This window comes from Sebastes fasciatus, chromosome 10, assembly GCF_043250625.1.
Source record: "Sebastes fasciatus isolate fSebFas1 chromosome 10, fSebFas1.pri, whole genome shotgun sequence".
NCBI classification, from domain to species: Eukaryota; Metazoa; Chordata; class Actinopteri; order Perciformes; family Sebastidae; genus Sebastes; species Sebastes fasciatus.
The window spans coordinates 12,667,714-12,682,541 of record NC_133804.1 but is presented as its reverse complement, the minus strand read 5'-3'; the positions used below and the strand labels follow the sequence as shown (position 1 = coordinate 12,682,541).

Genomic DNA, 14,828 nt, shown 5'->3' with positions numbered 1-14,828 from the left:
CATAAAAATATGCTCAAAACATAACGTGACAAACTGAAGCCCAACAGACAACTGCTGTCAGTGCGCTGACTTGACCCAAACTGTATTTGATTATCATAGGCATCATGGGCATGTCTGTAAAGGGGAGACTCGTGGGTACCCATAGAATCCATTTTCATTCACATATCTTCAGGTCAGAGGTCAAGGGACCCCTTTGAAAATGGCAATAACCGTTTATCCTCTCCAAAATGTAGCTTCAGTTTGGAGCATTATTCAACCTCCTTGTCGAAAAGCTAGTATGACATGGTTGGTACCAATGGATTCCTTAGGTTTTTTTATTTTCATATGATGTCAGTATCTTCACTCTACTCTTTGAAATTGAGCCCGCTACAACCTAAAAATCGCAAGGTGCCTTAATGCGTTAAAGAAATGAGTGGCGTTAAAACAAATTTGCGCTATTATCGCGTTAACTTTGACAGCCTTAGTTCATGTATGTAGATACGGGTGGGTTTCTTTGAGTACGGTGAAAGAAAGTCGCTCGTGTTTTTTTGTGTTCTTATTCTACTGTAGCACACCATCACTCTGATGTATGAATGAGCACAGTTGTGCCTGCATGGGTGTATGTCTGCTAGTGAGTGCACTATATTCAGCGGAGCGCTCTCCGCTCCCACCAGGGATACTGACGCGCTCAGCAGGATTAGAAGCATCATAAGTCCTAGTCTGTTTGAAGTGTCAAAAAAAAAAATCTTGATACCAAAGATGTTTCCTCCTCCTCCCTTTTGCATAGAGAAATGAGGGGTTTCCTCACCCTGTGTGGATTTAGTGCACTTTAATAGTGGTAACGGACATTATTGAGAGATGACCACTCATTTGCTTGCTTATAGCCAGACAAAGTGCCTCTCCAATTTGTCTAGACACATGCAAACACTCGTGTACACTCGTCAGCAGCGACGCCTCCTTCCTGCAGAGATTCCATCAATTAAAATATTGGCTGCTATTACCTCCCTTTCACCTTCTCCCTGCACTCCAAATTAACAGCTGCCAAAGGAGTCCTCCTTCTGACTGCCAAGCACCTGCAAATACTGGTGTTCTCTGCCAGCATTTTCTCTTGGCTTACCTCACAAACATAGTCGCCTCTGTGCTTTTCACAGGTAAAGTTAGTTTAGTTAGTAGGGGATGTGAAAAGCTGCCGCCCTCCGATTATCTGTAACATTCAGTCCCACCATGTCATGATCATTGCTGACATATACAGTTAGTGTGTCAGGTCACTCTGCTGAGATCTACAATCTGATGTAAAGCGTCAGAGCCCCATCAGGGTGTTTACATCTCTCACTTGATGAGCAGCTAACAAGAGTACTGTGGCCTAATTACTCTGCTGGCAGGGGGCTTGTTTAGCAAACTAGGAAAAAAGATTGGAAATGGTGTTTCAAGGTAGGACCCGGCTCTAATTACGATGAGATGAAATAATTCAAAAAGATTGCCAAAGCTAAATGGCATGCATTTGTGGAGCTCTCCGCATACCGCTATTATCAAGTGGGTTTTATGATAATTTATTGGCTTTTCTTGAAGTTGATGGATTTTTTTATGGCTCCATGTGTTTTGTTTTGTGTTCTTAGCTGACTTTTGACAATATTGTAATGCCTTGTTGGGAACAAGAATAAGAGGCCTTTTCAACTTGATATTGAATCCGTGCCCTCTGTTTTGCCACACATTTTAGCTTCCTCTCATCCATTGCATGTTTCCTCTGAGAATTAATTGTATTTATTGGAGCCTGTTTGAGTGCGTCTCCAACTCTGAGCAGTTTATTCGTACCTTTACACCTGAAGTCATGGTTTTAAGTTGTCGAGGTGGAGGGTTCTCAAACTTCTTTAAGGCAAGAAGCCAAATTACTGACGGGGAGGAAGGTGGGATGATGACTGTTACATTTTAAAAACATTTCTTATCTACGAACAGGGCTGCTGATATTTTTGTTTCTAATAAGACTTCACACAAGATTATCACCACCAGCTAAAAGTAATTGATTGACAGCAGTATTTGCCTCCTCATAGAATTAGCATTCTGTGTGACTTGACGGTGCTTAACCCTGTGAAGATGAGATATCAATCTACCAGGTTGTGGGCGTGCGTTTGTCATTTTGGCTCTGAGCACAGCCCTAATGTGGGTGTCTACCTTACCTGTCACACTGCTACTAACTCATCTTGATAAAGTGAGAGATCAGGGCGTCTGTAGAGTCACATAAATATTCAGATTGAGTGGTACCAGCAAGTTACAAAAATTGATTCATTGTGCAACCTGCAAGCAGGTAGTATTATGACCACAAACCTGTTGGTGCATGTATACTAATTGATGTTCATGTTGTCTTCCTCCCTCGCAGTGCCCCGACTCCACCTGTAAGCAGGACCTGCTCGCCTACCTGCAGCGTATTGCCTTGTATTGCCACCAGCTCAACATCTGCAGCAAAGTCAAGGCCGAGGTGCAGAACCTTGGAGGAGAGCTGGTCGTCTCTGGGGTGAGTTCAACATCATTTTAACCATGGACACACTGTCTACAGTTTACAATCTTCATTGTAAAGGCCCAACAGTAACTAAAGAGTAGTAGAGCATAGGGCTGCGTGATAATGGCCAAAATGATAATCACAATTATTTTTGATCAATATTGAGATTGCGATTATTCATTGATTTTAGGGACATAATGTATTATGGGGTGTAATGATACGTTTTTACAACGATACGATATGTATCACTTTCCATGGTTTCCTATACAATTCAAGGACGATATTTGGCTCATCTAGAGCGATACGATACGATTCAATGACTTGAAATCGATAACTTCTCTTCAGGTCAATTAGAGGTTAATAGATTTTGACCGTGCAAATCGATTTTAGATCGATATACGTTCCCCGCGAAGGACAACTTGCCAAGTGCCTATCGATGTAGTTGGAACGTAGGAATATAAATCGATAAATCAATGTAGTAGATGAATCGTTATACCCCTGATCAAAATAAGACTGGTCCTTATTTCACAGTGCAAATAAAATTGCACCAAAACTTGTTACCCAAAATTAAATCAACAAAGCTCTAATTTCACTTTAACGTTGTGCTACATTCCTGCTAATGTAAAAATATTTCCGTTAAAATAAGACTTCAAATGTGGTTCTTTCAAGTGAATTCAGTGCATATTGATTTTTGTCAATCTGTTCTCTGTTAAAACGAGTAATATACAATATATTACTTTTTCTACTCTGGATTGCAGCCGCAACATTCAGGAACGTTTTTCACAGGCTGCTGATGTCGGCTGCGCACGCAGCATGACAGCTCCCCAAAAGTGAAGCCAAAACATCTCGATTGTCCCCTTTTGGCTGGCGCTTGATTTGATAGGCAGCGGAGTTTTCTACAAGCGTAGCGCGCATTTTAAACTTCAATATCTCAGTCGATCATGTTCGTTTAATTGAGGGAAGCCAATATCGTGATCGTGCCGAAATCTCTAGCTGGAAGGTAATTAAATCAATAGAATACTTGGCTACTTTCTAAACTTTTATTATCTGGTGTTTCCCACATAAATGAAAAAGACTTAATGGTATTGTTTGTTGGTTGTGATTATTAAATGATTCATTTCTTTGCACTGTAATCTGCAGCTTATATTTTATATTGAATAAACAGATAACAGAAATAATGGCTTTCTCTGTGCTAGAAAGGACTAATGTTGCCCAAATGTTTCCGAACCTTTTTACTACTTAGGATAAGAGTGTACAAGGCCAGTGTTTACAGGCCCTTTTAAGCATTAATTAACCACTTACTTGCCAGTCAAATTAATTAAAATAGCTTGTGTCTTTGTGCAGGATATAATGAATTCCTCCCTCCTTTCTGTACGGCTGAAATGAGCCCATGCTTCCAACACTTCAGTCAAGTGTCACCAGTGTCTCTGAGGCTATTAAATTGTGGAGATTAAATTAGTGTGACCTTTTTCCATATTCTGAAATTTCTCACATCTGTTTGTATGCCAGACAAACTCTGAAAGGTCGTTAATTCTCCCGTACAATCACTTGAGTCTTAGTTTCCCCCCCGGAAAAACCTGCAGTACAGAACTGGAAGACGTTAAAAAGACGGGCACATTTCATTTTCAATGGACATGAATTTAAAACGGATGTAAATTTTAAAATAACGGGCTTTGCTTTTCTCCATTTTCCAAGACTAACCGTTTCTCTTGTATTCTCTCCCGTCTCTTCTATGTACTCAGTTGGACAGCGCCATGTCCCTCATTCAGGCCGCAAAGAACCTGATGAACACGGTGGTGTCCACCGTCAAGGCGTCCTACGTCGCGTCTACTAAGTACCAGAAGAGCAAAAACATGGAAGCTCTCAACATGCCGGCTATCTCCTGGAGGATGAAAGCTCCCGAGAAGAAGCCTCTGGTGAAGAGAGAGAAGCAAGACGATCAAACCAACCGGGTCAAGAGATCCTCTCAGAAGAAGCATATCAACCCTGTGCAGGCTCTGAGCGAGTTCAAAGCCATGGATAGCATCTAGACTCCCAGAGAACACAACATACTGACCAATGAGTTTATATATAGATAGAGCTCGTCATTCTATCAAAAAGAAAAAAGGTTTTATCATATTTGTTCCACCTTTGCATAGACGGCTTCTCTGTTTGACCCATTATATTCCTACATTTCTATTCCATAAATTCAGATTTGCTCTAGTCTGTAGCATTAACTGTCTGGAAAAATGCAGTTAGAGGGGAAATCAACTGGACAAATGCATTTTTGTTTTTAAAATATTTCCCATTTTTTTCTGTCATGTTTATGGGATGAAGGGGAGCAGATTTCATAGATATTATAAGAACTAATTCCGAAGAGGCTTTTGGTTATTTTGTATTCTAACCAGTTTTATGATAATACTGTGGGGTCGCTGGTGTTTTCCACTACATTGTTTGATTATGGCAACATACTTTATGTACTGCAAATATCAACTATGCAAAATCTGTCTGCCTTTTTTTTTTGACTCGAGCAATAACTGTAGTTCATTTGGATGTGCTGGGCTAACTGGTAAGATTTTAAATATGTTTTGGTTCAGCTGTAAGGAACCAAAGTCTATATATTTCCATGTGTGCCTGCCTTTTTTCTAACTTTATACACATTTTTGTTATGCCACTATAAACAGTTCAAGTTTAAACCGACCTAAACACTATTTCCAGTGCTGAATGACTGATTTTCCCCCTTTAACATTTAGACTGGTAAATGTCATTTCTTTATAATTTAAGCATCTTAAATTGTATTTTTTTTCATGTTCACATCATACAGCAAACCAAGGTGACTGAGTATTCCTCCCAGCCTTCTGTTTTTTGCTGCATAACTTGTGCATGTGCACGCAGATCCACCCGGTTCAGTCAAACTTTGTAAATAAGCCTCGACTCCTCAGAGTCTGGGAGAACCCAGTGGGCTTAAACAATGAGAAGACCCCGTGTTGTTACTCTCCAAAGCCGACAAGCTTCATTAACTGTCAATGAGACCAAACACCTCCGCAATCTTAAGAATGTGTCCAAATTGAGGGATCAATATGTTTTCTCTCTACAGCTCTAGACGTAGGCGAGGTAAAGGAGGGGGATTTCACTGACTTTAATCTACATATTGTTTATATTCCTTGTCCTTAAGCTTGAACACTAATCAAGGTTTTATATCCGGGCACAAACTTTATAGAAAACTAGAAACAATTTGCCAGGAGTTGGAGCTTTAAAATGAAGAGAGAGTTAGAGTTTTTAACTTCAGGTAACAGCTGTGGGATGTTTTCCAGTCATACATAATATTCTGCTGCATCGTGGTGCATTGGTGGACAGCGAGGCTCTGAAGCACTGCTGCTTTGGTCTCGGGGCTGAATCTTTGTTTTGCTCGTTTGACATCTGTGAACTATAGCAGGATGAGCATGTATGATTATCTGACAGGTGGATTTTTTTTTGTACTGTTGAACCAAACATTTTGGCAGTTTGTCTTTTGCTGTATTTGAGTCTGGATTTTAATCTTGAGTGATATCAAACAACTTTGCTGTGGATTTTTTTTTTGTTATTGAGAGCTGACTTATTAGTGCACACGTTTCTTATATTCATGTGCCTGCTTTATATCTTAATAAACAATTAAAAAGAATCCAGTTTTTTTTATTTCTTATCTGCATACTGAGATGTTTTTCTTCCCTCACTTGAACCTCTACTTTCCTTATATGCTTTGTTTTGCCATTATACCAGATTTGTGTTGTAGAAACAAGGAAAGTGTAAGCCCTAAAGAATAATTTTAGCTCTCAAAGGTGAAATGAGTTTTCGTACACCCCCAAATATGCTGCTGTGCTTAATTAAGGCATTATATTATGAATACATATGTCTCATACAATCTGCATTACTGACTCGGGGGCTATATACAGTATGCTCTTGTAACTTCTGTAATTGGGTTGCGCTACTGTTGTAGGTTATTTTCTCTTAAAAAGAAATAAGTGCAGCTTTTAACATCAAACACATTTCTTCAGTCTTCTGGTGGTGTCTCTAACAATAGCCTGTGAAGGAAAATGCAGTTGGAGACCCAAGAACGTGCACAATGTCAAGATAAATGCATCTGAAGCAAGAAAGTATTTGGAATGAATGGTCTATTCTTCCCAACGTGCTGAAGTAATCGCACATCGGAGTCAGTCTGACTCATCACAGGAGAGGACACCGAGAAGACAAATCCAATTTTTTCAAATTCTTACACATGCAGGTCAGTTTAAGTATCACTATGTTTGGGGGATTTTGTGATGAGTGGTCTTTATTGAGTTAACCCAACTCATCCACATCTATTTAAGATTTTGATGTGAAATAGATGGAGAGCACCACAGTGGCAGGAGAATGAGGAGATTACCATACCCTGGCCTGAATGCTCCCTTTAGGATGTGTTTTACAGTTTGTTTTATCGTATCAGATGAGTATGTATATACATAGTATATCCCACTCCTGTCAAACTGCATACAGTGGGTGCTGTTGATTTGATCGTTGTTGACAACTTTTTCCACATGGTTTGGGATTGCGCAATAATACAATTCTTTTGGGAAAATGTTACAATCCCTGGGTAAGATTATAGGTCATAACACCCCTTGTGACCCAGTGTTGTGTTTAACAATAACAATTACAACTGCGTGTATAGCTGCAGCAAAACATCAAAATGACCAATGAACTGGAAGGATGCCAGAGGGCCCAACAAACATCATTACCATGTAATATATTTCTAGATTTCTGAAAGTACGAAGAACAACAGTAATGGAATTACATGGAAAAACGGAATAGTTGGTAATGTAAATAAAGATACACATTTTGAACATGTATTTCGTTATATATTTGTAACTATCTCATATCAGACTAGGCATTTAGATATGAAGATTTGGGGCAGTTGTGGCATATGAGTACTTTATAGAAGTTCTTTCAAAAATAAATTAATAAAACAAGCTGTGCAGACATATGGACCAGACTGTCATCAATATATGATGTAGTGATGGAACCTTTTCATGACAGACATTTTGACTTCTCAGTGCACAAGTGTAAATACTAAAAGGCTGCATTCCATTTAGTGTCCCAGTTAGCCATATCAGTGAATGAGCATGTACAATACGGCCCAATTCCAAACCACCCCCTACACCCTCTCCCTACCCAATTCCACTCCATTTGCACGATCGCGTGGAGGGTGTGCCATATTAAGTGCCAGCCCAAACCAATTCACGGGGAGTGGAAGTGGGTTATAAAACCCTCTAACAGCGAGCCTGCATCGATGCCGACTTAACCAGCTGACCTTACTGACGACATGCAGCGCCGTTTTGTGTTCGTCATGGAACACGCTCCGATGTCAGTTCCGTGCGACTACCGGTAAAAACATTTACTTGTAAACTGCTCAAACTGATAGGCATTTAATTTATTCTACTTTATTTTCATACAAATGTCAACAACATAATGTAAATAGATTGTATTTAGGATCAAATATACCCTTATTTAGTCTAGAATATATATACATACAACATATATTTATTCTTTTTTACCCTACAATAATTTAGTGCATTCATTCAGCTGTGAACTAATCTGGTTTACTCTGTCATTAACACTGCATTTATTTATACAGTACATTTAAATTAATATTCTTATTTTACACTATTCTTGAATTTTTATAAATGCTTGCAGTTATATCATATGCATAGATCCAATTTTTCAGCATTTATATTTGCACTGCTGTTATATATTTATATATTTCTTATTTATATTTTCTCTATTATCTATATACAGGAGCAAAACGGTCCTCAATTCCCCCCCCTCTCCCCCCGGGATCAATAAAGTATTTCTAATTCTGAAATGTATTTCCTTTCTGAAGAGAGGGAAGTTCGTCCCAAAGTAGCTGCTGTATTTCTACCCTCCACCTTAAAGAAGGGTGCTTCATTGAGCTGTGAGTGGGAGGGTGTAGGGGCCGGATTGGAATTGGGCCTTTGACTTCTCAATGCACAAGTGTAATACTAAAAGGCTGCATTCCATTTAGTGTCCCAGTGAGCCATGTCAGTGAGTGAGCATGAACAATGCCAGAGCGCCTGAACCACCTCACCTAAATGGAATGCAGCCCTCATTAGTTGCACCTGTGTGTTTTTTTTTTTTTTGCCTTTTCCTGATTGGCCAATCAAGTCCAACCAGCTGACATGAACATTGTGTACTAATGAGAGAGAAGCCGCCAAAATATAGTTAGCTAGCTAACTGACATAAAATGTTCTTTTAAAAAGTTGTTTTCGTTACCTAAATGTTTAAACCAGCACGGACACTTAGTGGGTTTTAACACAGGTAAATTGGAAACTGGTCAAAACATTTCAGCAAGTCACGCTCTGCACGGAGGGACCAGTTAGTTGCATAGCTGGGGGTCCAGTTGACCTTTGAGAGGAACATTACCTGCAGTGCTCCAACAGACTGGAGGGATGTGATCCTGAGATGATGCTTCAACACCTACACACTGCAGCCCTCAGCACTTTCAATGGTAAGTGAAACTTTAGTTTTTTGTTTTACCACTGGTATTGTTGTGCTTCTGTGTGTTGTAGATGATTTCTTACACATTGCACACACAGGAGCTGCGGTCTGTGTGGTTAGTACGTTCTGCACAGATTGCTGTGTGCATGTTGATGGATGGACACATTGGTTACACATATGTCTCACATTATGTGCTGTGTTGGTGCTTGATGTAGCTGTGTCTATTCATTTCTGATTTGATGTCAAAAACATTTATGTCTTGTTGTTTGTTCAGCAGCCTTGAAGCCTATACCTGTAAATGTTGTTGCTCATGCAGTTGTGTTAGTACACTGTAAACAATTGCTGTTAATTTACAGCAGGATTTCAACAGTATTAACCTGTTATTACTAAAAACAGTGCTTTACTGTTAATACAAAGAGAAAACCTGTTAAGTTACGCTCATCGAACTATAATGCATTCTTAAAAACCAGCACTTTACTGCTGATCAACTGTCTAAAGTATCATCAGTAACAGTTACATGCAGTATTTTTTTTAATTCTGGGACCTGATCTGCACATGTGAGGCTTGTACATTGTACATGATTGTAAAATCAGTGAATTAGCTTTATTGTTCTTCACTCACATGTTGTTCTGGTTTGCATTCTGTGCTTGTAGCCAGCTATAGACAGACATTTGGGGAAAAGTGTCAAGTCTATTATAGCCTTTTTTCCTAACAAGTGCCTTTAATTGTATTTAGTGTGACTATTCCTCTGTAACCTACTAAGTCTATTCATCTAGGCGAAAAAATAATGTTTATTAAAATGTATGTAAAAAATACAACCTAAATAGTGCATTAAAACAAATCAGTAAGATAATGTAAAAGAAAGGTGAAAAACAGCTGTATAATGTATCTTTAAACAGTAAATTAACTGTAAAATACTGTGAAATTAATAAAGTTCAAACTGTATTTTTCATTAACAGTACAAAGCTGTAAATTTCAGCAACAGTATAATGTTAATTTTACAGTAACATAAAGGCAACCCTGCTGCCAGTTCTTTACTGTTATTTTACTGGGGAATTCTTAACAGTGTATGAAGTTAAAGTGGTATCTCAATCAGGGTTTCTATGAGGTTGGAGTCTTTTAGCTTTTTGTTTTGAACATAGGACTTGTAATCCACAATTTTTACATTGTTGTGTTGCTACTTTTCTAAGTAAAGGATCTGAACACTACTTCACTACATCATCACACAAAGTTGAAACTACCAACCTCACTCTAGAAATGTCACTGACACCAGGCCCTGACTTCTTCACTGAACTTGTGCTTTATAAAATGAATCAGTTTGTGGTACCCTCCACGCTGTTGACTGAAAAAAGAAAGAGAGAGAGAGGGAGGGAGGGAGGAAAAAGTGCCTGAGCAGACCTAGTCAGCATGGGCCGTACTTGTCTCAGTGGTATTTAGGCTTGTTCCCTAAATTCATTGTAGGACTGGAGTTTCATAATGACCCATTCAATATTACCCATATTCATAACCATGAGTAGAATTTTAAAATATAAATCTTCCACTTCATCTCTGTGTAAAGAGGGCTCTCACTGATTATTACGAGCAGCCGCGTAAGGAGTAAATCTGCTCCCAACAATGTATCCAGGGTGGTTTGAATTAGTCTGCCTGTAGGAAAGAAGCAGTAAAGTCTGAAACTGCAAAGGCCTCACACATAAGTGAAGGGTGATAATAAATCTCCCATGTATTTCAGGGAGTCCTGTGTGTTGTTGTAGCCTTTGACTTGGGTTGACAGGGTGTTGTAGTGCATGAAGAAAACAAAAACAACAAGTAACCTGCTCTGTCGAAAGTTGTAATTACTTTCACTCCATCATGCACAGGTAAACTTCATAGGACAATGGAAATTGTAGGGACTTAAAATTGTACACAATGTACACACAACAAGCAAAAGTACCCAAATATGTACTCTTTTGCTGTTGTGTTCTTCTGCCCCGTCCGCGCCTGCCTAATCCACAAAGCCTTATCCATTAAGTTAAATTTTCAACTCTTGGAAGTCACTGTGGGAATTTTTTTCAATATGACTTAACATTTCATTGCAATAACTTCGGACTTTTCTTCATTACTGTTTGCATACACTTATAATACTTTGCAGTATTGTCCTTATTTTACGAGTCCCTCAAGGGCCATAGGAAACTTTTAAAATAAAAAAAACTTTGGTAGTCCCTTACAGTAGTTTTTGTCTGCCCTCGAAAAACTTTGCATTCATTTGCAATTCATTTTTTTTGTCCGGTGTTACATTTTTCAATTCCATATCAGGGCAAGTCCAACCCTCCATGGTCCAATCATAGTAGCTGTCATGTTTACATTGTAGGCTTAGGCTTCTATCAAATTACATACAGTAGGTTATTTCTGGGTGGGAGATGGTGAGCAAGCTGTCTGTATCTGTGTATTTGCAGTGGATGTTTGTTATGTAATGCTGTTTTGTCTGTATGTGTTTTTGTATTTGTGTCTATAGGACCCCCTCGAAAATGAGATGCTACATCTCAAGGGGCTATCCTATCCTTTCAATAAATTCAAATTTCTTATGTAAGCATGTTCGCATAGGGCTACCTTCAATCCCAGATGAGTATAGTCCTGTTCTACATTTAAATGTTTAACACTGGTGTTTCTATTGGATTGGAGGCTGATAGTGAACCTTGTTTTGCTTGAGGTGGAGCTGTCCAGTCTACTGTGGTGCTGATTACTCTCTGGGAAGAGTAGCTGCTTTCCTCAGAGTCAGAATTAAATGCACAACTTCAGCTACAGCTGAACTTATCATTGTGGTCAGCCAACGATCAGCCTAATTGATTAATCACTAGACATAAAATCCGTCATCAACTCTTTTGATAATCGATTATTTGTTGCTTGTCAATGTGAATATGTGGCGTCCTTAGTCCTTTATGATAGCAAATTGAATATGTTTGGGTTTTGGTGTGTTGGACGAACAAAACAAGCAATCTGAAAGCATTAACTCGGGCTCTGGGAAACAGATGGATATTTTTAAAAACGACTTTCTGAGATATTATTGACCACATGATTAATAGATTTATTGAAAAAAAAAAAAAAAAAAGAGTAGATTATGTTTAATCCAAGCCATGGCATTCTTATTTGTGAATGTGCATTTTATACATATTATTTTAGATGAAGCCAAACTCTGCCTTTTTACTTATGCATGGCTCATGTATTGTCTTGTTAAACTGTTAGTTGAGGGAAATACAATAGCAAATCTGCAACATTGTAAGATTCAAGAGTTTTATTTGCCATTTGCAACAAAGTACGTTGGAATTCTAGAATTCTTTACACCGAGTCAGCTTTAAGAAAAGAAAAAAGGTAGAACAGGCACAAGGTAATTACAATACAAAATAAGCAGCACATTCAACTCAACACAATAAATAATACTTGGTCAGTATGACTGCAATCAAATATTTTCCCATATCACTTACGCCATGGTAGTTATCATTTTAATATCTCTGGCAGTATGAGGTCATTGAGGACCATGTTGGCAAATCAATAAGCAGGACTCGTTTGTGATGGTATTGCATTTTTATGTGTTTTTTTTTTATAACGTATTCAATCGACTGGATTAGCTGTCTGGTATTTTATCCATAAACAGTTTCTCAATTGATTCTCTATAAAATGTCCTATTACAATACATTGATCATGTAATATAAAAGTACATATACTGTGATAGAGGATTTTTATCCACCTGGCCCACCCTTAGCTGATTTATGCGAGAATTCTACTACCTACTTTTATACAGGTGCAGCTTCCAGGTGTCACCATGTAATCGGTTGTGAATGTTTCGAAGCAGTGGCACAAAAAAAAACATCTCGCAAAATCGTACATTGCAGGGCACATATAGGAGGACTTTGGAAACACATATTGGCAAGACCTGGTGTTACAGTCCATTATTTAAATCAGTTTCTAATAACAGGACACAATTTCAGGGCATTGCCTCAGAATGGGTTGTGCTTCGTTTCTCCCATCACAACTATTCAGGGAACTTCATGCCCTATTAGGCAAGACTTCCAGCTATGTTAGCAAAACTGTGTTCATACAAAACACGATTAGTGTCTGAGGCATGTCTAAATTGTAAGCACAGGGTTAAGTGGCAAGGCGTATAGTTTGTAAACCTGGTTTAGCGTTTCATTGCTCTCACCTCACCTCGTGTTTAAGCCAGAACCCACCACGGTTTTCTCCAGACGGATACATCTCTGTAAATATGGCAGGTCCCCAGAGACTAGTTGAGTCTTGACAGATAATAAGAGGACAGGTTCCTCTCTGCTGTGAAACAGGAGACCTAAATCTTCCAAGGCCTTGTAGAGTCAAACAATACAGTGTGTGAACGAGACATTTGAATGCAGATATGACGCAAAGGTGACAGCACAGACCAGCCCTTCATGTCACCCCCCCCTTCCCGCTCCTATTTCCTCTCGTTTGTGTTTCGCTGTGTCACTCAAACTACTGTCGTCACATGACATGTTTGAATGAAGTTTTATCAATCACAGTGGTCAAGTGTGACAGTTTAATCAATAGAGTAAGTTTTCCCAGCGATTCCCATTATTTTAAAATTACAGGGGCTAGGTTGGGGGAGGGAGAGCAGGTTGTTGGAGGAAGGGGCAGGGTGGGCTTATAGCTGTCGATGCTGTACAAAAGCACAGGAATAGAGAGGCTTTCTGAAGTATTACCCTGAACCAAGTGAGAGAGAATTGGCAATAAACGCAGGCTGCTGGACTGGCAAATCCGTCGGTGCCAAGGTGGAGGTCTCGGATAGATAGACTTGGCTCTGTTGGAGTATAAATGTTAAATATGACTGGTTGAAAGGACCAGTGAACCCACATCATACAGATGCCAGAGTGCAATCATGCCAAATAAGGTAGTCCTTACTGAAATGTCAATAGCTTTACACAGGATCCAATAGTCCAGTGAGTTTAGCAGGACATTCAGGGTTACTGAGTTTTAATGCTCTCCACAGTGCCTACAAACACATCAGTGTGCCTCTTTATTTGTTGTGCTGAGCTTCTTTGTTATTTGACAGGTGAAGGTTTCAGATGTGAGATATCAAACCAAACGAGGTATTAGATCATAGTCTTGTTTATTCAGATGAGTTACTTAACAGTCACAGCACAGACAATGAAATGTCTCCTCTCTATTTAACAAACACTAGAGGCAACTGGGAAGAGTCGAAACTTAGAATTAAATGGGATGTGCTTAATCCAATTCGAAGGTCCTCCATCAGTTCCTCTGACCTTATAAGTTTAACCTTTCCAGGGCGTCATTAACAATGACATCTTCGCATTAATAAAAAAATTGCCACGAGCTGTCTGGAGGAAAAAGGAAGTCCAGAAGTCGCCTAAAGCCACAGCTTCAGGCGGAGAGCTGGGAATTTGGGAGAACATTAATTACCTGAGGGCCAGCAGGAGAAATGGTAACTATTGTAAGGTACTGAATTGTATATTGGCCTGCCTGTGTCAGGTTTATAGTGGCACAGTAACCCATTTATCATGTTTAATGGAAGTATTGTCCTTTGGGGGATTTAATTTTGCTTTTCTTCGTGGAAGTGTAATTAGTGATGTGGATTTTTTCAATCTCCTCAGCGTTCATCTCATAAAGTTTAGAATTCCTCCCCTGTTGGCTGGTCATAGATTTTTATTGTGACTGCTGAGTCTTGCGGCCAGTCTTTTTTATAGGCATGAGTCTGCCAATGGCGAGCCATGTTAGCTAAAGACGAGAAGGAGTTCTGCATGACATGCAGCGCTACCGCTCAGCCTGTCAGCACTGGTTATGGTGGTAAACCAGTGACTGAATGCTACAGTAATGGAATTAAATTTGA

General features: G+C 39.2%; 1 protein-coding gene across 5 annotated transcripts in view; it reads left to right on the top strand.

Moving 5' to 3' along the window:
* ctnna1 (catenin (cadherin-associated protein), alpha 1) overlaps positions 1-6,113 on the top strand; it is a 93,469-nt gene extending 87,356 nt beyond the window's left edge. For all 5 annotated transcript variants that reach the window (XM_074648230.1, XM_074648232.1, XM_074648229.1 and 2 more), the window contains exons 17-18: positions 2,354-2,488; positions 4,216-6,113. In XM_074648230.1, coding sequence (XP_074504331.1) covers positions 2,354-2,488; positions 4,216-4,503 — 423 coding nt within the window. In that variant the 3' untranslated portion in view covers positions 4,504-6,113. The remainder of the gene's footprint in view (positions 1-2,353; positions 2,489-4,215) is intronic.
* Positions 6,114-14,828: the final 8,715 nt, after the last annotated feature.